The 27,576-nt window shown below is 43.2% G+C and overlaps 1 protein-coding gene across 2 annotated transcripts; it reads right to left on the reverse strand.

Annotated features, from left to right (window-relative positions):
* IFNAR1 (interferon alpha and beta receptor subunit 1) lies at positions 1–27,576 on the reverse strand. Of its 2 annotated transcripts, XM_043893208.1 has the most exons (11): positions 27,290–27,576; positions 21,389–21,509; positions 15,483–15,664; positions 13,076–13,233; positions 12,832–12,973; positions 11,175–11,289; positions 8,165–8,364; positions 7,899–8,056; positions 5,256–5,406; positions 4,620–4,765; positions 1–3,420 (listed from the first exon to the last, which is right to left on the reverse strand). In XM_043893208.1, exons 1-11 carry the CDS (start codon positions 27,357–27,359, stop codon positions 3,181–3,183), a joined length of 1,683 nt encoding a protein of 560 aa, XP_043749143.1. In that variant the 5' UTR covers positions 27,360–27,576; the 3' UTR covers positions 1–3,180. The 2 variants fall into 2 exon arrangements, with proteins under 2 accessions (XP_043749143.1, XP_043749144.1); XM_043893209.1 differs by lacking the exons at positions 15,483–15,664; positions 27,290–27,576.

Below are 27,576 nucleotides of genomic sequence, written 5' to 3' on the forward strand. Positions count from 1 at the left end.
TTTTGGCCTCAGTGTTTATTACAGAAACTGTTAAACTGTTTAAAACAGAACGGCAGTGGGCATTAAGACAAAATACACACGAAATAAGATACAAATACTGGCAACACTGGCTGTGCTTTCATAGGAACACTGGAAATAAAGCCATGTCCTTCTATACCTCAATAAGACACACAAACAGAAACACCCGCTTGGTTCAAATTTTAGGTTTCCGTCACTTGGCAATTATTTCCTATGCACTTTTTCCGCACGAGGCACTGCACTCTGGTAGGTACTGGGGATACAGTGCTAAGTGTATATTCCTGGGCTCACAGAGCTTCTGGTCCCCGGGCAGGGGCAGACAGACACCAGATGAAACGAACACAAACGTGTCAGGTAGTACAAGGGTTACAGGGATGGGGAGGAGGTAGGAAAAGTTTCTGTACACTTCCAAATTCTTAGGAGCAATCTGAGGCTGCTTTGAAGGTAGGTTTGGGGAAAAGATGTTACACAAACTCTACACATATACTTAAAAAAATTTATTTGACAGTGCTGGGTCTTAGTTGTGGCATGTAGGATCTAGTTTCCCTGACCAGGGATCAAACCTGGGGCCCTTGCATTGGGAGCTCAGAGTCCTACCCACTGGACCACCAAGAAGTCCTTAAATTTATATTTTTGAAATAACTTTATATGTTGCAAATTTCTGGTAAAGATTTTGAAGTTCATAGTTCTAGAGCAGCATTTACCCTTTTCTAACTAGAACCTATGCTAAGTCTTTATGGATGTACTAGTGGCATAGTAGCCAGTATCATGCATGTGTACATGTATGTTTACAGATCCATGTCACTATATATATATTAATCTATATTACATATGAATACATGATTTCTGGCTGTAACGACACAAGTCTTCTACATAAATGCTTAGATTATATCCAGCCTCTCCAAGAGCTATCAGCATCACAGATCTGAGGAAATTTATTGCTGCTCTCAAGTATATAGTATTTGCGAGCAAACTATTTTTTCAGAAAAAAATGCCATCTTACGAGCAAGTACATTCTGATTAAGCTACATGTGGACCACAATGAAGAATGGGATGGAACTGCATTTTCAGGTCTGCAAGATGCAGCAAAACGGAGGGGTTTTTGTTCGAGGCCGCTCAGATGCTTGTTCATTGAAAACCACAGGGCATCTTAAATCCCAAAGACACACATACTCCCACATCCAGGGACCTAGCGAATTCAGCAGCGTCTCTGCCTTATAATGCCCTAGTTTTCCCTCTGCCACGTCCCACAAAGGTGCTGTTCCCAGTCCGAAGCAGCATTTTTCCTGTGGAAAATCCCAGGCCTGAGTGCGGGGCAGGCCGGCAGCTCTGACCCAGCGCGGAAGCCATCGGGGGCGGGGTCCTCTCGACAGTGACAAGTTCCCACGGATGGACGGGGCCTTTCCCAGCGAAGGGCCAAACCTGATCTGCTGTAAACCAACTGCCTCTGGCCAGAGGATCCGAGGTGCGTTTGGGTCCCTGGAAGGATTCTGCAGCAGAGAACGGCCCTGGTGGGGGTCCCCTGACCCATGTGCTTCCCGAGGGGCTGGAGGGAGGCCCAGGTGAGCACAGGGTGCTCTGGAGAGGACAGGCGGGCGTCACGGGCCTTCCCAGCGCGGCTGCTTTCAACCTCTTCTTCCTCCCAGAAGACCCCGCGGACTACTCTAAACGAGCCCAGCCGGACTTGATGCGCTGGATGGTGCCATCTCTCCTCCCTCTCAGTTCCGCTGCAGTGACTGAAGCTGAGAACTTGGCGTCAGAGGTAGCCAGAACTCCTACGCTTCCTTTCTCTGCAGGAGCTCCACGAATAAGCCCAAATAGCAAAATCATTTAAACATAAGCTATAGATGCCTGTAAGAGGTAGTACATAATTAAAAAAAATTAGGTTTCCTTCCTAGTTCATTTCCTCCCACACTTTGATGATAAATAACTTGCATTTCCTTGAGTGCATGCAGGCTAGCGGAAGCGATACCTGAATACTGCCCCACAGCGGACAGAAGCTGGCCTGCTGTTAAGAAATGATACAGGTGAGCCATGAAAGCAAACGCCGCCCCTCAGGATGTTAGCAATCAAAAGTTGATGATACACATTCGTCTTATTCTTCACTAAAGCCACCTGCTTCTTTCCCACTGACACTCTCTACTCTGTCAGTAGCATTTTCTGATCCCAAGACTTTATATACACTGTCACTAATGTCACACACTCCCATATCTTGACATGACAGTAACTTCTCTACTCAGACTGTTTCCCATTTCTCTGTAATTTTAGGGATTATGCCTTCTAATCAGAAGCTGCTGTCCTAATGTTCTGAAACAGGAGGGCTTAACGTACATATAGTAAAAGATGGCATGGTTTCAATCCTAAACTGTGGAAGGGCTGGGTGACTGTGACGTAGAGGCCAATGTAATTGGTATGCACGCACGCACGCTCAGTTGCTTCAGTCCTGTCCGACTCTCTGCGACCTTGTGGACTGCAGCCCACCAGGCTCCTCCATCTATGGGATTTTCCAGGCATGAATACTGGAGTGGGTTGCCATGCCTTCCTCTAAAGGATCTTCCCAACCCAAGGACTGAACCCACATCTCTTGCAACTGGTATAAATGTGATTGGTATAAACAGAATTCCCCTGAAAATCTATAAGGACCATGTTTCTGGCATCTGTAGCTGTTTTCCAGAGTAAGCTACTTTTTCAGAAAATCAAGTGATGGTGGTATTCAGGTTCTTCTTTGAACAAGACCAAATGTTCTAAATACCTCCTGAAAAATAGTGAAGTGTAATGCTGCGAGGGAGAAGGAACGATGATGCACAGTGACCACACCAGCTGACGGGAACACAAGCACCCCCAAACCCCTGACGGACAGTGGTGCTTAAGGTAACGCAAGGGAGCCAGAGGGCATCTTCTGGATTTAACGCCTCTCATCCAAGGCAGGTCCAATGACAGGTCTTTCAAGACTTGACACATGGCAAAGAATGCAGAAAACTTCTCAAAACTCATTTTAAATAGTGAAGGGCTTGCCTGTATTTTTAGGACCTGCGATCTGAAGACGGTTTTTCTTCCCCTACATGGGCAAACTTCTTTTGACAGTTACTGAGAAGAGGAAAAAGCCCAGGCTCCCACTCTGACTCTTGCAAGACTTCCTAATGTTTTAGGGTTTGTTCCTGGTCACACACTGTCCTGTTGCAGAAACTCTTCACTTATTTTACTTCCACTGTTTTCATCTTCATTCGAATAGTTTCCTGAATCTTGACTAGTTTGGGAATTGTACTTTTTGTGAACTTCATCAATTTCATTAGTCTCTTCTATTTCAGTAATAATGCTTGCATTTTCAATTATAAAACATCTTTCCGTTTGTTCCTCAGAAGTGGAAAGGAGTAGATTCTTTAATGGCTGATCAGAGAAATACTAATTCAAAAGGGAAAGAACAGAAACAGATTATTTAAAAGAACAAAAAGTAGTTTTCAAGTTCTAATAAGCTTCAGTTTCTTAAATCCTTTATCTAGAAATCCTTTGTCTATCTTTAGACATGCAGATTAAAAAGCGAGCTAAGAGCATATCCACTGCACTATCATGTTTAGAATAAAAGCACCACCAGTGAGATCACATGCATCTCAGTACTGTTTTGGGAATTATCCAAAGAGTTTCTAAGAAAGTCCACTGTGCTGTGAGGAGTAGGAGGTGGAAGAGCGTGGTGGGTAAGGAAGGAATGGGAGGGCACTGGGATTGGGGACATTTTATTGTGAAATAATAAAAATGTTGGTACCCAATCCGAAAACATCCAGAAGAAGCACAAGGGAGAAGTTGACTTTTCCCCAGTTGGGCTAAGAGTAATGAGCTGCTGTAACCTGCTAATCTTACAGTTCTTTAAAGAACAGCTCTTAATAGAAGAGCATATAGAAATGACACTAGAAAACTCAGGGATAAGAGGGTGAAACAGCACGCGGGCACAGAGCGCGGGCACAGTGGCGGGTCTTTCTGGTCTCCCCGCCTCGCCCCTCACAGATCCACGGGATGGCGCTGCTTTATAGCTACGGGCACTTGTGCAAGTGCTCACAACTGAGCTACGCAGGTTCACAGCCAGTCAGTGCAAACACACTACAGCCTCCAGCTCTCAAGCCTGTGAACCTGAAACAAGGCAGGCGTCCAGGTGAAGACGCCACCCCCCAGGGCAGTGTCCACGCTGACGGTCATCACTTCGTGCTTTCACTAACTATGCCAACAGCAAGGACGTGCCAACCAAAACACCGGGGTGCTGCGAGAGGAGATGCATGTTTCTCTGTCTCGTTTTCTGTGACTTCATCCACAGAATAAAGTTTTTGCACTGACAACAATGTTTTAACCTTTTTGGGAATATAGGTGGTAAAACAGGTGCCACAGCAGCCAAACGGCTAGCAAATAAGGACACATCCTACGATTCCATGTTACATTCCATTAAATGACTGCTTCTGAGGTCAGTTTTCTGAAACTCTGAGGGAAAAAACCCAGGTCAGTCTGTATTATTTTTTGAATATCAGGAATACATTTATATTCTGTTGAAATCAAATATATTTCCCTTTCATTTTTAGAAAAATCCAGCTAGCTGTTGACCAAGAAAAGTAACCTACCTCGTCAACAGAGGAAGGAGGTTTACTTGATGGAAAGAACACATACTTGACACATCTCAAGAAGAGTCTCACAACATAAATGACCACAGGAATAGAAAACAATGCAGTGCAAATTCCAGCTTTAAGCCAGGTTTTGGAAGTGTCTCCTAAAAAAGAAACAAACAGTGTTTAGCATCAATATAGGTTTTGACACCCAACTACATTAAAACTGCTGACAGTTTGTGTGAAAGAAATATAGCCATGTGAAAGGAAGTTTACATTCTGTTAAATAATACCATTAACATAAAAAATTCACAACTAAAGGATTTCCACATGATAATTATATCAAAGGTTATATAAAAAATAAGTCTCATTAAATTCTAAGAGTAATAAAAGAAATTAATTATGTGGGTATGCATGAAATATAAAGCATGCAAAAACCACTGAACTAAGTTGAGTATTAAAAATATTTTCTAAAACTCAGTGTGAAGTTTTGTGAAGGTCAGTGTGAAGCTCTGATTTTGACTCACATAGTTGAAGAAGATACTCTATATTTTTGTGGCAAAACACAAATATTTTACAGTTTTCAATAAATTGGTTATTTTTTATTAAATCTGGTGACATTAAAAAAGAAAAAGTATAATAAAAGATCCTGACCTGGTTTTGTTTTCTCACACACAGTATCACTAAAATTGCTGCTTTTATTCCGCCTGTCATTTTCAATGAGTGCTCTGGCTTTGACACAATACACAGTCAGCGGTTTCAAATCAAGAAAGGTAAATTCGGTTCTTTTCTCTAGAACTTTTCTCTATAAAAAAATTAGTAAATCATTGATAAAATTTAGAACCCCGAGAAATCATAGAGGGAATATTTGTTTTCTGAATTCTTTATATATTCATTCTAAGAGTAGCCTCTCCCAAACACTTGGTTGGCACATTTTAAGAAATATAAATTTATTTTGGACAACAAAACTATTACCAAACTCAAAAGGGAAACATGCTGCTGCCAAAAGAATACCATATAGTCCTAAGACAACTCGAAGTTATTTTATCAGTACATACCGATTTGGCTGAATTACCATCGTGTTACCTCTGGTTAGTGGCAGAACAATTAAGCGCAGGGGGGTCTGGTCTCAAACTGCCTGTATCAAGGTGTTACTTAGAGCTATGTAGCCTTAGGCAAGTTATTTAATTTCCCTGGGCCCTATCCCCAGATCTGTAAAGTGAGGGAGATCACTACTCCTCTTTGTATGAGCCCGCTGTCGCTTGTCCTGTTACTGTGGTGTAACCAAACATGCCAAGGGCAAAACCCCACTGTGCAACGCGGTGTGACAGAACAGCCCCGGCTCAAAACGCATTTTTCTTTTTCAAAAGAATTAAACCTTTTATTTTGTATTGGGGTACAGCCAATTAACAGTGCTGTGAGAGTTTCAGGTGGACAGCAAAGGGGCTCAGCCACACATGCACGTGTGCACAGAACGTATTTGTTCCTATTACTCGTGAGCGGATTGGCTGGGGGAGCTCCCTCTGAGGCAGTGGATCACATTCAGGTGTGCTCTACAGCCTCTCATCCGCCTTGGCCCACAGGCCTTGTGGAGCTTGCCTTCCTCTTGGCAAATGGGAGAAGCGCAAGAGCCAAGTCAAAACACAAAGGTGCACTTAAGGCCTCAGTCATACCACATCCACTCGAGTTTCACTGCCTACAGCCTAGCATCAGCGAAGCAGTAATGGATACTCCATCCCAAGTATTTGCTGAAGAGTAGTTTAATCGATCCAACTATCTGGCAGGGTTGCTTGGAAGACTGACTGAGACAATTCATATAAAATACTTATCCTGGTACCAGATACATAATGAGTATCCAATAAATATGAGCTGTTATTATGACTGTAATTATTGATGTCTTACCCAGCATAAGACAGGATGGCAAACAAAGGTTATTGAATCTCTATCTGTCAAGCAATGTGGTAGGTATTTCCATAAATACTACCTCATTTTAAACCTTATAAACATCTGTTCAAAAAAAATTAAGTTGCTATGACCCCCGCCACTTTAGAGAAGAGAAAACGAAGTTGCAGTGGTTAAGCACCTTGCCTAAGGTTACACCATTTGGTAGTCTGAGACACAAATTTAGGTTTTCCAGATCTAGGGAGGACTTAGTGAAAGTGAAGTTTCTCAGTTGTGTCTGACTCTTTGCAGCCCCATGGACTGTAGCCTACCAGGCTCCTCTGTCCATGGGATTTTCCAGGCAAGGGTACTGGAGTGGGTTGCCATTTCCTTCTCCAGGGGATCTTCCCAGCCCAGGGATCGAACCCAGGTCTCCTGCATTGCAGGCAGATGCTTTACCATCTGAGCCACCAGGGAGGACTTAGAACTAACCATAATACTCAACAGGGCTAAACTGTGCTATGGTTACAGAGTCTTCAGATAGTTAAAACCAAAGTATCCAAATCACTGGACTTTTTGTAGATTTTCGACAGAAAATGAAGTTACAAAATTCACCAACTTAACTGTACCAGATTTTTAAAGGCTCATTCCTTGACGGTAATTCCACAGTGAAAAGTGATCTAGGTATAATATGGATTATCTGATGTGCATTAGCCTGTCAGTGGTTTCTGAATTTTAGGGTCACAGAGCATGATAACAGCTAAGAGTCTTTGTCCCCTAAAAACCAGTTTTTTCCTCGTGGAGGTGCCCCGATGTCTGGCACTACATGGAGGTAGTCTGGGTTGTCATACCTGGGAGGGAGGGCTACCGGCACCTAGGGAGGAGTGGGGAGGGGCATTGCTCGCCATCCTATAATGCACAAGGCAGCTCCTGCAACTAATCGTCCAACCCAAATGTCAGCAGTGCTGAGAAACCCTGGTTCGTGAATACCTGAGGATCACGATAAAAATTCCTGAGCTCTACCCTCAGAGATTCTGACCGAGCACAAATGAACTCAGGGTCTGAATTTCAGAAAGTAACTGGGGGTGCTTTTCTGGTGGTCCAGTGGTTAGGACCTGACGCTTCTACTTCAGGGCAGACGAGTTCCCCTCCCCGATCAGGGAACTAAGGTTCCGCATGCCACTTGGTGAGGCCAAAACCCCCCCAAACCAACAACTAACTGGGGCTCAGGTGCAGCTGACCGTAACTCTTACCGCGTAAAACATGAAATGCCAATTTCTTCCTGTTGAAAATATCTGAGTTAATCATATAGCCTAAAAGTTTAAAAATTTCCCTGCAATTTTAACTTCAAGCTTTGCTTACTCTAATCATAGTCATAACTCTGAGTTATAAACCTGTACTACACAGTCTATTTACCTCAGCATTTGAAGTGTTTTCCCAAAAAATTACTTCATAAATTAGTGGGTAGAGCTGATTCCCAGATGTGTTTTCAGACTCTTCCGACGCACCGACACTGACATGCAGTGAATCATCAGTAATGGATTTCAAGCTGATGACTGGAGGAAATATGACAGCTAGGAAAAAAAATGTGTAAAGACACAAAGTTCAAATTAGACTACAAAACAATCGTTAAGAGTTCATACTTGGAGAATCACAAAATAAAATAAAAACTATTGGCTTACTTTTCATTTCAATGTAAAATTTCTTCTCTTCAGACCAAAAAGATGTACCATTTCCATTAGATGCTTGTACACGGACATAGTAAATTCCACTTGGGAAAGCATTTCGAGGAAAGACACAGCGGGTAGTTGTGACATTTTCACAGTTCAGTATTTGTTTCCATTTGTCTGAATGTTTCCCAGGAATCTTTTTAAAAAAGGCACTTTAAGACAAAAAGATGTTTTTCATTCCAAACACATTAGTTCAATAAACATGTACTGAGTACCTGTAATAGGCCAGACACTCTGTTAGGGGTCAAAGTTACAGAGATAAATTGTCCTCACCCTTGGGAAACTCAGCAAAGTGGAAAAGATACGTGCACAAAAGAAAAGCAAAGACCTTGCTCAAGCGTGTGATAAGGAAGTAGTGTGAAGGGTTGGCTCATGCTGGTGCACAAAAACAACTGCTAAATTTTCAGGAATGCTACCAGCTAGCTGTTAAATGCAGCCACTGTTAAAAATTACATAAACTTACAAATAAATATGTTGTATGAAAAACTAAAGTAATAAAAATGCAAAACTCATCTTGTCCTAACTGTTTTCCCTACATTTTATCTATGCTCAATGCTATTTACATCTATCGTGTCTGAACAGTGGAATATGGTGGAGGGTTTACTGTGCCTCTTTCCAACTCCATGTCCAGTGGACAGACACGCTGCTGGGAGCCTGAAAGTGGCCACGGCAGGATTAGCTGTGTTATAAAACCCACAAACACTAAAGTAAAGCTTTTCCTTCTGGAAGGCCAGCTACTAGACGTGTACCCGTGGGTCAGTGCTGAGACACACACCAGGGTTCTGAGAGCGAGTCTGAATAGTCAGAGCAGGCCTGGAGAAGTTAACAGACTGCTCAGAGACCAACAGCTCCAAGCATCCCAGTTCAAGCCCAGAAACCCGGCAGCCTCCGAGCTGGCTCCCTCGTCTTCAGTCCCCTGCACCACACACCATGTGGCCATCGTCACGCTCCTCGAACACAGGCCTCATGTTACCCATCGCTCAACACCAGAGTCCCAGTGGCACTCATGCCTGTAGCAGAGTCTAAGGCGAAGCCTGACTTTACTCCATCCTGTTAGCTCCACGCTTCCTCTCGCTGCTCTCCCAGGCCCAGTGTTCTGCTACTCTCGAAGCAGGTCTTCCCCTCTCGTAGGCAAAATTCCAAATCGGCCCCCAAGATTCCCACCCTCTGGGGCACGAGCCTGACATCATCCCCTCCTCGTGAGTGCGGGCAGGCAGAACCCATGAACTCTTGATTAGGTTACATTAGTTGGCAAAGGTGAAGGGATTTTACAAATGAAATCAAGGTCCCAAGCCAGTGGACTTTGAGTTAATCACATGAGAGCCTATCCTGGTGGGGCCTAACCTGATCAGATGAGCCTTTAAAGGAGGGTCTAGGGGGCAGAGATTGTCTCTGTTGACGGCCTCTGAGGCAGCAGGCCACCATGCATTCTATAGCTGTCAGAAATGGATTCTACCAACCACCACATGAGCTTAGGAGACACCACAAGACAGCCTGGATGAGACAGCAGTCCCGGCGGACACCCTGATCACAGCCTTATGAGACCCTGAGCAGAGGACCCTGCTAAGCCACACCTGAATTCCTGACCCAAAGTCACCGAGAGATAAGCTGTGTCTTTTAAGCTGCTGAGTTTGTGCTAGTTTACTACAGAGCAAAAGGAAATGGATACCTCCTCATTACCCTGATCTGATTTGGTCTCTTCATATCCGAGCTTTCCCGTGCAGTGTAGCCCCAGCCTGGAACGCCCTCTCTCGTCATTGAAAAACACATGACTCAACAACAATCAAGGCCTCCTTCACAAAACCTCTCCTTCCAAGTGGCTTCTGCAGACTCTCTGGTCCTGCACATACCTCCACATTTCTGACCTCTTGCAACCTTTGTTATTTGTACTCCACACATGAATGCATTTATTATCCAGACCATTGTTGCAGGGTGGAGAGGAATCAATTGCAGCGGTATCGACTTCCCTTCTCCCTCACTTTTTCTCTGTCTTTTTAGTCTCTTTCTTCTCACTCTTTCTTCCCTACCTGACCTACACTCGCCTCTGGTCCCGAGATTCCTCTGCCCTCGGTACCTCTTTCTTTGTGGTCCCCCTCTCCTGCCAGAGTTCACGTCACCTTCCCCTTGATTATCCTCTTCTCTTCTCCCTCTCCTTTTACCCTCTCCAGTTTTCCAATCAACATGAACTATATATACCCAGTCCTCTTCCACTCATGTCGTGCTGAGCTTTACTCCTGTTTGGCTGGTCTCTACTCAAGCACACAGAGCACAGTTCTCTCCGACTTCCTTAGTTTCCCACTAATCACTAAGGAATCTGCCAAAGTCACTACAACAATCAAGACAGTAGGAGACTGACCTGAACTGAACTAGACTGAGTGACTAGACTGAGATCATTTCAAAGACTCATGGAAGGAGTGGGTTTTGAAGAAAGTATCTCGGTCATGTGTCAAGTATTCCAGACCAAGGAAATAACACATGTAACTAGAATCATACCTTAAAAAAAAGAGCCAGTAAGTCCCTGTGGCTCAGACGGTAAAGAAGCTGCCTGCAGTGCAGGAGACGTGGGCTCATTTCCTGGGTCAGGAAGATCCCCTGGAGAAGGGAATGGCCACACACTCCAGTATCCTTGTCTGGAGTGTTCCATGGACAGAGGAGGCTGGTGGGCTACAGTCCATGGGGTCACAAAGAATCGGGCATGACTGAACGACTAACATCTACTAAGGACACTAGATATTATAATGCACCCATTTCACAAGTAAAGAAACTGAGGCCCAAAGAAGTGATTGGGTCTCAGTGATACTCCAGATGGTTACTGGCAGAGCTGGGACTAGAATTAAACAGCCCAGTTCAAATGCATCATAACCACCTTTCCATCAGGCCGAATGCTGAAGCAGAATGAAAAGAAACCTCACACACTGGGCAAAAATAAGCTGCAAAAGGACGTTTATGGAACAGAACTTACCGGAGCCACTGAGCTCGAAAAGTTGTGTTTTCATACGGGTAATCCCACTTAAGAACACAGACCTGGTTGTCAGCATTTATTTGTATATTTTCTGGTGAAGGCACATTATGTCTCTCTAGATGACAAGGAATAGACAAGAAAGCACATATATTTACTCTAGCGAGATAACAGATGGCAAGAATTCTTAATAGCATGGGCAAGAAGAGAAAAGGCTTGTATCTTATCATTATGAGGTAATAGCTAAATAAATTATGGTGTGTATTCACACAAGGTAATACTACACAGCCATTTAAAAGAATGTGATAGATCTATATGTGCTGACATAAAAAGAGAGCCTCAATATATTAGGTTAGGCAAGCAAGTTTAAAATATATCCGACAGGACTTAATTTTTTAAACTTTTTATTTTGTTTGGGGTATAGCAGATTAATAATGCTATGACAGTTTCGGGTGAACAGTGAAGGGACTTGGAGATACATGCACGTTATCTGCTCTCCCCCAAACTCCCCTACCATCAATGCTGCCACGTGACCCTGAGCAGAGCTCCATGTGCGGCACAGCAGGCCCTTGCTGGTGACCCATTTTACATACAGCAGAGTGCACACAGAACCTTATTCCTTAATTCAAATGACAGAACACCCCAAAACTGGAAGTCTGAGTATATGCTAGTACAAGCCCTGAAGAAACGCAGGAAAGGTTGTACATATACTGCTGGGGATGCTTGACTCTGGTGAACAGAATGGGGTCAGGAAGCAGGAGAGGAGATCTTTCCTTTAACTCTTGATTTTAAGAACAAAGCATATTAAATCTATAATTAAAGTAATAAATTCAAGTTCCTACCCTTAAACCTTAATTGTTGGTAAGATGCCACAGATAAAATGTATCAGGATGCTTTCATAATTTAACGTTTCACCTATAAACATATGCTTTTTGGAATACTAACTGCTTTTCTAATGACTATCTCCCCTTCTCATGGATTCTGAACAAGTAAAAACAGTTTCTGTAATTAGAAAATACTTGGACTTTGACACAGAATTTTCATTACTGTTACTTGAGACAAAAACCCCAAATAACACTGTTGCTTGTGTAAATGCTGTTAAAATATTTTTGAAAAAAAAAGTCTTTCTTTTTAATTGGAGGATAACAGCTTCACAATATCGCTTTGGATTCTGCCATACATCAACATGAGAATGTTTTTGTTTTGATGTCTACTAAACCAACACAAAAAATGCAGCAACTATGGGAAAAATGCCAAAATTAAAAGGCTGCCAATTAATTAATAGATTGGAAGGAGATCAAACCAGTCAATCCTAAGGGAAATCAGCCTTGAATATTCATTGGAAGGACTGTTGCCGAAGCTGAAGCTCCAACACTTTGGCCACCTGATGAAAAGAGCTGACTCACTGGAAAAGACCCTGATGTTGGGAAAAGATTGAGGGCAGGAGGTGACGAAGGCAGCAGAGGATGAGATGGTTAGTGTCACCAACTCAGTGGACATAAATTTGAGCAAACTAAGGGAGGTAGTGGAGGACAGAGGAGCTTGGTGGGCTATAGTCCATGTGGTTGCAAAGAGTCAGACACAACTTAGCAACTGAACGACAACAAACAACTTATATATATATATAGTAACTGAATTGAAAGCAAAACTTCCTTCTTACCTGTGGTATTTATACAATACACTGGACTATAGTAACCAACTCTACTTTGTAAAGGCAGTTCTGCTTTAACTTTTAAACAATAAGTAATCTCTGGTGACAGTTTATAAATTTTATCTTCAGGATAAACAGTTTCAGTTCTTTCCTATAATTAAAAAAAAAAGAAGTCTGTTCTTTAAAAAAAGTCAAATTTTACAATTAATTCAAGTCATTCTTCTCTCACATCAAAGATAAAAATAATGCTTACTTCTAGACTTGAAGAGTTTTTCCAGATAACGACGCTATACCTAAAGTTTAAACGATCCGTAGCCCACATGATACTATCTTCTGTTCCAGGGGGAGAGATGCTCAGTATTATTGCCTTATCTTCAGCTTCTAAATGCACATCTGGGGGACCAATCTGAGCTGTGAAAATCAAAACACTTACTATGTAAGTTCACTAATACAAGTCAAAACATTCATACAATAAATAATTCTAAGCACTTAAATATGTGCCTGGCATCTAAAAAAGGAGACAATCCCTCATGCAGCTTACACTTTAGTGGGAAATGTGGCCAAAAATCCCAAATAAACAAATATATATAATGTTATAACGCCATGCATGCTGTAAGAAGAAATGAAGTAACATAAAGGGACAGAGAAGGGCAGCAACGACTGTTTTAGGTGAGCAAGCGAGGAGAAGGCTCCCCGAGATGCTCGAGCTGAGGCCTGAAGTAGGTGGTCTGAAGGAGGTGAGGTCAAACATGGCAGGCTGAGAGGGCCCCAGGGCAGAGACCCTGAGATGGGAACATGCTCACCATTTTCAGGAGACACTAGGGGGCGCTCAAGTACCTGGGTAGTAGAAAATGAGATCGGAGAGGCAGCTAGACTCTGGGTAACAGGCAAAACTTGTAGTCTGGATCTGTAAGGTCGTCAAGACCTGATTTACATTTGGGAAAGACCACCCCAGGTAGCATGTCAGGAAGCGGGAAAGCTCCTGGGCAGATGAGAGCGGCCGGGGACGGCTGATAGCCGGGCTGGAAGTAAGAAGCGATCTGATCGCTTGCAATCGGTTGATGGACTGGATGGAGGATGAAAGAGAGGTATCAAAGGTGATGCCAGGGCTCCTGGCCTAAGCAAACATTAGGTGACATCATTGACAGAGATGGCAAAAACTACAAGAAGATCAGGTTTGGAGAAGGGAAAGCTAGAACTCAGGCAATTTTAAATTTGAGACAAGGGACTTCCCTGGCGGGGAATCCACCTTCCAAATCAGGGGACATGGGTTTGATCCCTGGTCCGGGAAGATTCTAGACGCCTTGGAGTAACTAAGCGTGTGTGCCGCAACTACTGAAGCCTGAGCATCTAGACCCTGTGCTCTGCAACAGGAGAAGCCACCGCAATGAGAAGCCCAAGCACCGCAACTGAAGAGTAGCCCCCACCTGCCCATGAGAAGCAATGAAGATCCAGCATGGCCAACTATAAATAAACAAAAATTTTAAAAGAGTTTTTTGAGATGACTTTCAGACCTATAAGTGGAGATGCTGACTAGAGAGTGGGTGATGCAGCTCTCTAAGGTAAGGGGAAGGGGATGTAAACTGAGGAGCTGAGAGCACAGAGGGTATTGAAAGCCATACGATTCCTGGTGGAGGTTGCGTTGAGAGAAGAGATTCAATGGCGGAGCCGTGCAGACTGAGGCCCGCTGCTGTCCAACATTTTAAGATCTGGGGGACAAGAAGAAACTGGCAAAGGAGCAACCAGGGAGCAGGAGGAGAGCCTGGAAAGCGCAGGGCCCGTGAGAACTGAGAGGGAAGGGCTTCACGTGGAAGGGAATGAATCCACTCTGCACTGTCAAGGTCACGGTGACCTCGGCAAGAGTGGTCTTAGTGTCGTGCTGGGGAACAAAGCTCCAACGGGGAGGGCTGGAGAGGGAGTGGGAGGGAAAGTGTACAGAGAGGGGGTACAGATCATCCTTGTGTGAGTTATGGAATAGGTGGTGGTTCTTGAACTTTCTGGTCTTGGGATCCCTTACACTCTTAAGAGAAACTGAGGGTCCTAAAGAGCTCTTGTTTACACGGGCTGTGTCTTTGAATGTTCAGCATACCGGACGTCAAAATTGATAAAAATGTAAAATATCTATCAATTCATTAAAAAACAGTAATGATGAAACCTATTGCATGATAATAAATGACTGCATTTTTCAAAACAAACAAGCCAAAAAACTTAGTGAGAAGAGTGGTGTTCATCTCACATTTTGTTCAAATCTCTTTAATGTTTGGCCTAATAAAGAAGACAGCTGTGTCTCACACCTACTTTTGCCATCACCAGTCAGTCACCATCTCATATCAAACAGCCTCTAGAAAATTCCAGGGTACACCCACGACAGAATGAAGATGAAAAAGGCAAGTAAGTTTTATTAAGTAAGTTTCCATTAGGAAAATGGTTTTGACTTGATAGATCTCTTGGAGACCACGCTCTGAGAACCACCACTAGAAGGAAAGCAGGAAAATGAAGTCATAGCAGAAGGAGATACCAGTTTAAGGGAATCTTTGTTCTTTTTTTTTTTTAAAGATGGGAGATTTTATATTATGCAAATGAATGGGCTTGGGAAGTGAGCTGTGCTGGTAATATTTAATAAAGAATTCAATATAATTCAGCTGGCAACTTTTTCTTACCTTCTAGAAATGGTACAAATGGTTCAACCTCATACCACATAGTCGTGTTGTTTCCTTCTTCTGCTCTTATGCGCAATTCAATTTTTTCAAAAACATTTTTAAGCTCAACCGAAGAAAAGCTGCAATTGGTACTGGTAGTATTTTGACACCCAGGCAATTTTTTCCAGTTATCTGTCCCTAGTCTTCAAAATAAAAAAGCAAATGAATGAATGAACATTATAAATACAAGAGTGACAAACATGTTTTGTTTTGACATTAACGTTATAAAGCTAGTGTGTGTGTTAGCCTCTCAGTCGCGTCTGACTCTTTCAATCCCATGAACTGTAGCCCACCAGGCTCCTCTGTCTGTGGGATTCTCCAGGCAAGAATAAGGGAGTGGGTTGCCATTTCCTCCTCCAGATCTTCCTGACTCAGGGATGGAACCTGTGTCTACTGTGTCTCCTGCATTGGCAGGTGGATTCTTTACCACTGGAGCCACTAGGGAAGGCTCTAAGCTGGGGGAAGTAGTTACTTCTACTTGAGTTAATGTTTTCACAATATTTTTGTGAGTAACATTCTACTACTCTTTTTCATTGCATATACAACCAAGTTATTATTTATACAGTGGAGTCATTCTAACATACAGTTAACTTCATAAAGTTCTGTAATTCTGGGTGGTTGCATTAGGATTTCAAAGAAACAGAGAAAGAACCCTTAAGATGAAAGAGGACTTAGTGTTGGCTCTGTTAAAAACAGTTGTGTCACTTTTGGCCAACTGCTTTCTATTCTGGATCCTCTCTTCCTTACTGAAAAATTGGAAACTGGATTTGATTCCCTTCTGATCTTCTCCTAGGAAGAGATTTACTAGCCCTAAGCAAGACCTCAGAATCAGTATGGTTTGAGAATTTCCTCTGCTCTCTTCAAAACCAAACCATCCCTCTGCATACTGAACTCTGTAATTCCTTCTATTACACCACCAGAAACAAAGAACTTACCATGTTAACATAAGCTAACAAACTTCTCAATGTGTACTCAGTCCATCATGAAGCAAGCTTAAGTGACTGATACTGGACTTTTTTTTAAAGCATCTGAAGAAATCAAGTTGACACAGGGTGCCTAAAACAAAAAGGCCATGCTGCCACAAAGAGGAGAGGAGGCTGAAGTGAAGGTGAGCAACAGAAAACAAATACTAGATTCCAAAATTTTTGCTTATGGAAAGCCCTGTCTCATACCTGTCTGCCTCATATGAGCCCTGTCTGCCTCATACCAAACAGGGAAACTAACCTCTGAGAAGACATTTTTGTTAAGCCTAATTCATAGTTCTGGCATTAGCTCATTTTTATATATTATAGACCTCATTTTAAAGATGCTAAAGTGTCTTAAATAAAAAACTAAAGGATGGACTTCCCCGGTGGTCCAGTGGTTAGGAGTCTGCCTGCCAGTGGAGGGTACATGGGTTCTATCCCTAGTCTGGGAAGTTTCCAAGGCAACTGGGACCTATGCACCACAACTACTGAAGACCTCACGCCTAGAGCCTGTGCTCTGCAAAAAGATAGCCCCAACTCGCCAAAACTAGAGAAAACCCATGTGCAGTGACAAAGACCCAGTGCAGCCAAAAATAAATAAAAATTGTTTAAAAAGCTAAGTATATTCTTTACTAAAAGCTAATAGAAACTAGGAGTGATTTTTTTGTGCTGACTCCAACTCAAGTATACCTTATTTTTCAAAAAAAAAGAAACATTTTTAAGAAGTTGCCAATAATAAACACTACCATATGGGCACACTTCATTCCTGGTGAGTCTGCCCTTCTAACTTTACCTACTTGAACTCTGAGATTAGACTTGGCATTAATAACACCTTAATTAAGTTTTTAATGCTCACAACCTTTTATTAAATTATCAAAAATAACTCACAAATAACAGCACAACAGTGGAGTACACAAAAATGCTATGGCATTGCTACAATTCTGTTCAGAAAAATAACTCGTCTGGATAGAAATCCTTCATGAAGCTTTTGGAAATCATGACTGGCAGCCTGATTGCCAGTTGTTTGCATATGCGGCACACATGATATTCCCTCACTCAGGACATCCTTTGCCTAGAAACGTCAGTCTCCTGAGACTGTATACGTAACATGTGGACAAGTCTGGATTTAGACAGAAAAATCACAGTGGTAAGAAGTGCTCCCAAACAGAATGACCTGCGCCAAGAAGTTGTGACTTCCCTTTCAACAAGCAGTAATAACACCTTAATTTACATGCAAATCTTCCTGAGAAACTTCTCTACATCAGAATGTATTTTTATTTATTTTTTTAAAATTAACTTATTTTACTTTACAACATTGTATTGGTTTTGCCATACAGAATCTATTTTAAAAATTTAGATTTTAAACATCTAAACCAAAATTCAGTACCCCCCATGTCATTTATTAGAAAATATAGTTCTAGAGAAATCAGGAGATATAAGGACGTCTGGGAAGTGGGAATGGTGCACAGACTTCTTTCAATCATGGGCACAGACGGTCGAAATAAAATGAGCTCCAGGCAAAAAGCCAGTAATGCATCTCTTCTCCTGTTACCTGGAGAGCTCTTATTATAAGCAGAAAACCTTATAAAAAGTTTGTACCTAAGGCTTGATATGGTTTCAACCCACCCTCACTCCACGTCTGTCCTTCCTGCTCGGGAGACACAGCTACTCGCTCTATTATAATTGCTTCTGCATGTAAGGGAGCTATTGCAGCTTCTTTTACATTTTCTTTAAAAACAACTTTATCATATACAGTACTTAGATCAGAGTAGAAACATAATTTGAAAAATAAATATGCAACCAATAGAAAATTCTTTTCATGAAACCAGTGTCATAATAAAACTTCATGCCATCTTTGTCTCTCCTACTCACTAATGTAATCCCAAGTACTGGGGAAAGTGTTCGGCATAAAAGGCAATCGGTATTTGCTGAATGAACACGCCACGCTACCTAACATCATCATACATTTTACAATTAAAAAAGCTTTTTAAAAGCTTTGGCTGTGCCAGCTCTTCGCTGCTGCCTGCGGGCTTGCTCTGGTTGTGGAGAACGGGGCTGCCCTCCAGTGGCGGTGCATGGGCTCCCATGCCGTGGCTTCTCTTGCTGTGAGCACAGGCTCTGGCCTGTGGGCTCAGTAGTTGTGGCTCTGAGGCTCTAGAGTGTGGGCTCAGTAGTTGTGGCTCTGGGGCTCTAGGGTGTGGGCTCAGTAGTTGTGGCGCATGAGCCCAGCTGCCTCACAGCACGTGGACTCTTCCCAGACCAGGGGTCAAACCAGTGTCCCCTGCACTGCCCGTGGATTCTTAACCACTGGACCACCAGGGAAGCCCCGTCATAATACATTTTAGATGTCAGTCACAAACACTGAGGGCTTCCAGGTGGCTCAGCGATAAAGAATCTGCCCCCCACAATGCGGGAGACGTGGATTTGAGCCTTGGGTTGGAAGATCCCCTGGAGGAGGGCATGGCAACCCACTCCAGTATTCTTGCCTGGAGAATCCCATGGACAGAGGAGCCTGGCGGGCTACAGCCCTGGCGGTTGCAAAGTCAGACATGACAGAGCAACTAAATAACAATGCAAACACGGATGTCTTAGGTGGTGTGTATTCTACAGGCATTGGCATCCCAGTAGCTTATTCATGGGTCTGTGCATCATTTATCACCAGTGATGTGTCTTATGTTCTGAGAAATACTATGCTGAAAAGTGTGTCTGCTGCTGATATTAACCTCACTTTTCTTGATCACATACTGTGTACCACTGTTCTGTGTACTTTATACACAATTAACAACACTTGCAACAGGCTTCTGTGTTAGATGCTTCATCATTGGGGTGTCCCAGACCAGTCTGCCTGGTACTGTCCTGCTTTAAATTTGTTGTTGCAGCTTATCTAAAATCAAGTGCTTCTGTTCACTCTCAGAAGTATCTTGGTTTGAAAGATAAATTACATGTGGTCATAGGAGTTTTTTATCTTTACTTCACAGATAAGGAAACTGATAGAGTAAGTAGCAGAGGATGGACTAAAACCCAAGCAGAACCGACTCATCGGAAAAGACCCTGATGCTGGGAAAGACTGAGGGCAGGAGGAGAAGTGGGTGACAGAGGATGAGATGGTTGGATGGCATCACAGACTCAATAGACATGAATTTGAGCAAACTCAGGGAGATAGTGAAGGACAGGGAAAGCCTGGCGTGCTGCAGTTCATGGGATTGCAAAAAGTTGGACGTGACTGAGCAACTCAACAAGCCTGGCTCAAGCTCATCCTACACTATACCACACTAACTGCTGAACTGGCTCTCCAAACTTGTAACCTGGCATATTCTTACAAGGCAAGTGCTTATAGAGCTAGCAGAACAGAAAAGAGAAAGAACAGAATAAGAACACTGAAATAGTGCACTGGACCAAAGTCAGAACGAAGAGTAAGAGATTATCATGAATTAGAGAAGTTAATAAAAGCAACAGAATGTGTGAGGGAACAGGAACACGAGATCACTGTCTATGGCTCTGCTCTTTTAATACAGGGGTCATTTTAAATAAAGGAATATGAAATAATCTCCATTATGCCTAAAAAATACTTTAATAAGAACTAAGGCAAAGAACAGAATTGGTAACAAAACTCAAAGTTCAATTTAAAGAAAATTTCTAGAGATGAAAAATTTTACATGATCAGTTCTGAGGAAAACAATACATAGTGTGTGTATACATATATACCCTTGAACAACATGGCTCTGAACTATGCGAGCCCACTTACACGCAGATTTCTTTCAGTAAATACACACTTTACAGTATTCTAAGATCTAGGAGTGGGTGAATCCATGGATGCAGATATGAAGAGTCTACTGTGAAGTTATACTCAGGGGCAGTGGGTAGGAGCAGCAGGGTAGGCACCCCTGTTCCCGCCATTGTTCAAGGGTCAGCTGCACACACACACACACACACACACACACACACTAACAGCTTATTCACAATCAACTAGAGAACAACTGGGGCTTCCCAGGTGGCTCAGTGGTAAAGAATCTGTCTGCCCATGCAGGAGATAGGAGATGCAGGCTCAATTCCTGGGTCAAGAAGATCCTCTGGAGAAGGAAATGGCAACCCACTTCAGTCTTCTCGCCTACAAAAATCCCATGGAGAGAGGAGCCTGGCGGGTTACAGGCCGTGGAGTTGCAAAGAGTTGGACACTGAGCAACTCAGCGCACACACATGCAGAGAACAGCAGGGCTGCGGTTGAAGTGGCAGAACCCTGGTTCTAGAGACCACATCCTGTTTCTTCTTGCCTGACTCCCTGCCTGCTCTTGGGACAGGGGTCACAGTGAGCAGACAGGCCTTTAGGAAACCTTCCTCTTTCCCTCAGTAACCCTTTCTTCTGCCAACTCCGTCTGCCTATCCTCCTGGCAAACGTTGGGTGGAAAGTTAACCCCAGGGAGGAGGCAGAAACTCCAGAAACACTGTGAAGTGCAGGGCGCAGTCCAGCCAGGGTATCTAGAACTAAGACTTTGTGCATGATGGAGAAAAAAGGAAAACCTGACCACAGAAGACCTCGCAGCTGATTCCAAGACAGTGACTAGGCTTTTAGGGACAGTCTCCCATATTCTCAGGGTATGCTCTAGGTCAGACCCTAATTTCTGTTTAAAGAAGCTGGAGCATCCAGAACAGAGAAGTTATGGTTGTGGGCTACAGTAGTCTGCTAGCACAATACCCGAAATCTCTTGCTTCAAAACCTGAAGATGAAGTCTGAACTCTTAGACTGAGTCTCTAATTGTAAAAAAGAAGTTATACTTATTATGCGAAACTGCCATATATTTTCTTTAAAAAAGAGGAAAAACCAAATGTTTCCCAAATTTGAAAATTTATGGTGTAAAAATGATAAAAATTATTCAGCAGATCCCCAAGTATAGAGTAACGTACATCTGATAATCTGCTGAAAAAGTCACATTCCTGACAGACTCACTGCTGCTGTTCCACTTCAGGAAAAAATTGTCATCAATGATGTGGATCTCGACATTTTCAGGCTTCAGATTCGCTTCCCCTGTCAAGATAATAAGACAGAAGACAGTTACACAGACACACTATACAGTTATACGTACATACATGCTATAGATACTTTTTAAAATATCATTCTTTCCTTGACGTCACTGACTGGACAGTGAATACATTTAACTATAACAAAATTAAGTAGATAAATCTAAAAAAGACCTAGTGCTTGTTCTCAGCATGAGAAAGCTGCTAATTACATCTACCTCTGCATTCAAGAGAACTGGAAAATGGTTGAGGTTTTTATTTTTATTTTTTTTTTGGTTGAGGTTTTTAAAATCTATAAAAAGCAAATATTATATGTCAATTATATCTCCATAAAGGTGGAAAAAACGAACTGTAAAAAGGTAATTGTCTTTTAACTGGGAAAAAAAGTCTGTGTATAAAAATAGTATTTTTCTTTTGTCTTACAAGTGATACTGACGTAAAGGATACGGGCTCGACTGTTTAACAGCCTCAACTTGGTTTTTCTCACATACTGTGTTCAGACAGGGATATACTCTGACACAGAACTGAACAGATGTGGTTTCAGAACTGACAACTATTTACAGAAGCCAAACATTCACATACAAAATTGATAAGAGATGAAAGTTTATCATGTCAGCCAGGTCCTACAGGACCCTGAAAAGGTCTTGCCTGCTCAACATATCAAGTCTGAGCCCTTCTGTTTATTTTACAGACTTCCATCTAGAGACCTATTTTATTTCCTATACTGTTAAAAAAATGTGAAGTATAGTTGATTTACCATACTGTGTTAGTTTCAGGTGGACAGCACATGACTTCGTGACATGTACATGTTTATATTTATGCTTCTAGTACAAAGCTGCCGCCGGCTGAACGCTCTCTCTCTTCTGGCTCTTCCTTTTTGGCCCCCCACCCAAACAGCTTTTCTCTTCCTGACCACGCAAACCCTCCAAGACCCAGCTCAAGCTTGCCCTCCAAGAGAAAACCTTTCTCAAACACCGCAGCAAATGCCAACCTTGCTTTCTTTTCACACTCTGCACCATCAATCTGCACCACTCAATTTTACACTGAAGCAGATGTACTCAGCATGGTACTGACATCTAGTAGGCTCTCAAAACTTGATGCGTGAAGGTGAAGACGTCTTTTAAAAAATTGCTTCCTATGTTTAACACAACCTCCAACCAGAACGCAAGTTCCTCAAGGCAGGGTCTATAAAGCTTCAAACTTAATCAGCATTTCTCAGTGTCCTCAGACTAATGCTGAGCTCACAAGAACTTTTTCCACATCACAGAAGACTAATCTTTCACCATGATAAATTGCAATTTATCATACAGTATTTCTGCCACAGGACAAGGATGCTATCTCCTTACAGACCTTCTACTATAGGGGTGGATAACCAACAAAGTTCTATTGTATAGCACACGGAACACTGCTCAATGTTACGTGACAGCCTGGACAGGAGGAGGGGTTTAGGGAAGAAGGGGAATATGTACAGCTGAATGCCTTTGCTGTTCACCTGAAACTATCACAACATTGTTAATTGGCTACACCCCAATATAAAATGTTTCTGGTGTTAAAAAACATGAAAATAAATATATACATAAAGAAATACATTGTTCCAGTCATGTATGGATGTGAGAGTTGAACTATAAAGAAGGCTGGGTGCTGAAGAATTGATGCTTTAGAAATGTGGTGTTGGGAGATCCAACAAGGAGATCCAATCAGTCCATCCTAAAGGAAACCAGTCCTGAATATCTATTGGAAGGACTGATGCTGAAGCTGAAACTCCAATATTTTGGCCACCTGATGTGAAGAACTGACTCACTGGAAAAGACCCTGATGCTGGGAAAGAGTGAAGGTGGGAGAAGAAGGGGATGATAGAGGATGAGATGGTTGGATGGCATCACTGACTCAATGGACATGAGTATGAGTAAACTCCGGGAGTGGGTGATGGACAAGGAGGCCTGGCGTCCATGGGATACCACTGAGCGGCTGAACTGAATTGAAAAAAAGAATTTTAAAAAAATGGATTGCTGCCTCTACTTTCCAGTTAAGAGTTATTACAGTACGGAGTCAAAGAGGGAGATGCCTGAGAAAACATTTTCTGAATTTTTTTTAACTTGGGGAAGTATTTATTGAGTCTCCCCACCCTCAATTACGTATTTTACACTTGTATTCTCCGAGGCTTCATTACCAAATAGAATTACTTCCCTTTATCACACTCTAAACTTAATTCCATGCCAAGCTGTTGGAATTTTAGATTTTATGCAGCCAAAAGAGAGCAACTGGGTTTATGGCATTAATAAAAGGTTTGATGGCATTTTTAGTCTCCAGCCCAGAATACTCTAATTCTAGTAGTTCTCGGCCTTGAGAGAGGATTAGGAAATCTGATACCCAGGGTACAGCCAGACATTTCCTTAGGGATGAAATCCTTCTGTTCTAATGGAAGGAGACCCTGGAGTTACAGACATCTTGGCTTTTACGAGACCAACAAATGTCCATGGGATTCTCCAGGCAAGAATACTGGAGCTGGTAGCCACTCCCTTCTCCAGGGGATCTTCCCAACCCAGGAATCAACCCCGGGTCTCCTGTACTACAGGCAGATTCTTTACCAGCTGAGCTACCAGGCATGGACAGGGACTTGGAAATAGTTATTAAATAAGATTTGAGTTCATAGATTTTGTTCTATTGGACTTCCCTAGTGGCTCAGTAAAATATTAGCAATAGCCCTTTACTAATAGTTTACTTCAACCTCTAGCATGTAAAATATATTAATGGGGAGCTGCATGCGTGTGTGCTCAGTTGCTTCAGTGGTGTTTGACTCTCTGTGACCCCATGTAGCCCGCTAGGCTCCTCTGTCCATGGAATTTCCCAGGCAAGAATACTGAAGTGGGTTGCCACACCCTGCTCCAGGGGATCTTTCTGACCCAGTGATCGAACTTGAGTCTCCTGAGTTTCCCGAAGTGCAGGCGGATTCTTTATGTACTGAGCTACCAGGGAAGCCCTAAATGGGTATGTAATCCAATACTTTTTATACAATTGGTTGTTTCCAGCCCTTCAGATTCCTATTGATGACTAGAAACAGTTTACTGTATTTTCAAGTCTGAGATAAACCCAAACACATACCATCTATACAAATATAAATTTCCTACCATATTTTGGACAGTTTTCTTAGACTAGGATCTCAGAGCTGCATTTACTAGGTTTGAAAGTACAAATATTTTGATTACTTTGAAACACAGAGCAATATTATGATCTCAGGTCAGGGTTAACATTACATTTAGTTTTGAACATTACTCTTCCTTTGTGAAAAAAGTAGATTAGTTAATTGAAAGAGAACTAAGTCCTTAACATATAGGTGGATAATCAAGAACCAGATTGTGTGGTCTTCAGAAAATAGCTAGCTGTAAGCCCCAGGGCTTTGGGGCCAGATTTTCAGGGTCTGATTTCCCCCTAAAGCACAGGCTAGCTATATGACCTCAGCCTGCTCCTCTATAAAATGAGGATAATGGTGCTCAGCTTTATTCTGAAAGCTAAATGAGTTTGTACTTTTAAAACACTTAAGGGAGGGGGGATCGGGATGGGGAACACATGTAAATCCATGGCTGATTCATGTCAATGTATGGCAAAAACCACTACAATATTGTAAAGTAATTAGCCTCCAACTAATAAAAATAAATGGGAAAAAAATATATTATCTGGATTACAAAAAAAAAATAATAAAACACTTAAGAGTAGTGTCTGGTATGTAGTTGAGAGCAAAAAATGCCAGTTGTGTATGAAGTTTATTTTAGCTCTCCTCTAATATAGATTAAAAAATTATGATCTAATGAACAGCTTCCTGGAATGTTAATTTTACATGAAAATTCTGGGGAAATTCTTTTGATATGAAAGCAAACATGAGTTAATGCAAAATATTCATGAACAAAAGACTCCAAAGAAATTATCAGGGGTTACACCAGGACCCTAGAACCCATATATTATATACTATATTTGTGAGACAGTCTAAGAAATAGGTGTGAAACATAATAAAGGAAACCTCATTTAAAATGAAGTCAGGAGGCCAGAAGCCAGAGCCCTCAAGTATGTTCACTCACCAGCAATTCCAGACCCCAAAAGGAAAAATTCTCCTCTCCCAGCAACCAACGCAGACAATTCAAAAAATAGCACGACCCCGAACTCTCACCTTCAATCAATGGAATTTCGTTTAAAACAACCCACCCAACTTCCTTCTTTTGCTCTATAAAGTAATGTTCTTCTCCTTTCCTTGTTGGACTTGGCTATGGTTTTTGCTGTAGCTTCTTGTTGTTTTTAGTCACTAAATCGTATCCGACTCTTGTGATTAGGTGGTCTGTAGCCAACCAGGCTCGTCTGTCCATGGGTTTTCCCAGCCAAGGACACTGGAGAGGGCTGCCCTTTCCTTCTCCAGGGGATCTTCTCGACCCAGGGATCAAACTCATGTCTCCTGTACTGGCAAGTGGATTCTTTACCAGTGAGCCATCTGGGAAGCCCTTGCTATAAGCTTGCTTGCCCTAAACTGCAATTCCTCTGCTATTCTGGAAGAAACCCGTTATGCTGGTAAAAACAACATATTTTTGGACAAGATAGATAGGATACCATGCACCCCAGAAAATCAGGGTATGATTTTCAAAGCAAATAAGTATTTAAGCCACTAGGCTTACCAGGTGTCACTAGTGGTAAAGAACCTACCTGCCAATGTAGGTAAAGATACTGAGTTGGGAAGATCCCTTGGAGGAGGGCATGGCAACCCATTCCAGTATTCTTGCCTGGAGAAACCCAAAGACAGAGGAGCCTGGTGGGCTACAGTCCATGGGGTCACAGAGTTGAACAGGGCTGAAGTGACTTAGCAAGCATGCAGGTGGCCTCACTAACTCCCGGATTTCTGCTCTGTTTCGAGGCCCTGTTTGTCTTTGGTATTTCTTCTCGCTACAAAGTCAATCTTATAATAGCTGCTATTTCCCCCATGTATCTCCCCGCTAAATTAAGAAAGGCGGCAAATTAGCTTGGTGGCTCCCAGCCTTCCTATTTGGCCATATTTTTATTATTATTATTAGGCTGATTGAATCCTGAGGGCACAGAAATCCTTGCACACCTTACTGGGCATTTACCCGTGGGATCAAGAACTGTCTACTGAATGGAGGAGACCAGCAGCGCAGCTCTAAGCCTTGTTTATTATGAAACGGGGCAGTGGAGCGGCCTGACTTTTCGGAAGGAAACAAACTGGTCACCAGAGCTGTGCACACCCAGCCCTGCGGGGGTTCGGGGCGGGCGGCAGGCACAGGCAGGCAGGGGTGGCGACGACGGCGCCCCCGAGCAAGCGGCTGGGGAAGAATTTCGAACATCACTTTCTGTTCTTTCATTTTTGGAAGGACCGATGCTGAAACTCCAATCCTCTGGCCACCTGATGAGAAGAACTGATTCCTTAGAAAAGACCCTGAGGCTGGGAAAGATTGAAGGCGGGAGGAGAAAGGGACGACAGAGGATGAGACGGCTGGATGGCATCACCGACTCGATGGACACGAGTTTGAGTAAGCTCCGGGAGATAGTGAAGGACAGGGAGGCCTGGCATGCTGCGGTCCATGGGGTCGCAGAGAGTCGGACACGACTGAGCGACTGAAACTGAAGTTTGATTTTTGAGTCCGTTTCAATAAGGCGCTGCGACCGCGGACAACCAGAGGTCTCCCACCGAGGGCGTCTGTCCCTCCACCCCCGTCCCCGGGGCCGATGTTTCCCGCGCCGCCGCCACCGCAGTCCAGCTGACGAGGCAGGGCCGGGACCCCTCTCTCTCACCTGAGGCGGCTGGCAGCACCCACCACCCAGCGACCAGCATCAGGGTCGTCGCGCCCAGGAGCGCGAGCATCGTCCGCTGGCCGCCGGCAGCCCTCCAGTCACATCCTTCGGCCCCCCACCACCGCCACCGGCACGGCGCGGCGCAACGGAGACTGAGGCGCCCAGGCCGCTGGAGCCGCTCTGGCCCCGCCCACTCCGCGTCCGCCCTTCCCTCAGCCCTCCGACCCCCCGCTCATGCGCCGTGCCTTCATCACGCGTGTCCCTGTCCGCGCACGCGCGCGGGACAG

Source organism: Cervus elaphus, chromosome 31, assembly GCF_910594005.1.
Source record: "Cervus elaphus chromosome 31, mCerEla1.1, whole genome shotgun sequence".
Taxonomy (NCBI): Eukaryota; Metazoa; Chordata; class Mammalia; order Artiodactyla; family Cervidae; genus Cervus; species Cervus elaphus.

Bases quoted from the DNA above. Each gene is read 5' to 3' on its own strand.
- IFNAR1 (XM_043893208.1), bottom strand. From the start codon at position 27,359: ATGCTCGCGCTCCTGGGCGCGACGACCCTGATGCTGGTCGCTGGGTGG. The intron at 21,510-27,289 runs GTGAGAGAGAGG...TTATCTTGACAG, and splicing joins GGTGCTGCCAGCCGCCTCAG to GGGAAGCGAATCTGAAGCCT. The intron at 8,057-8,164 runs GTAAGCCAATAG...TTTTTTTCCTAG, and splicing joins ATTTTACATTGAAATGAAAA to CTGTCATATTTCCTCCAGTC.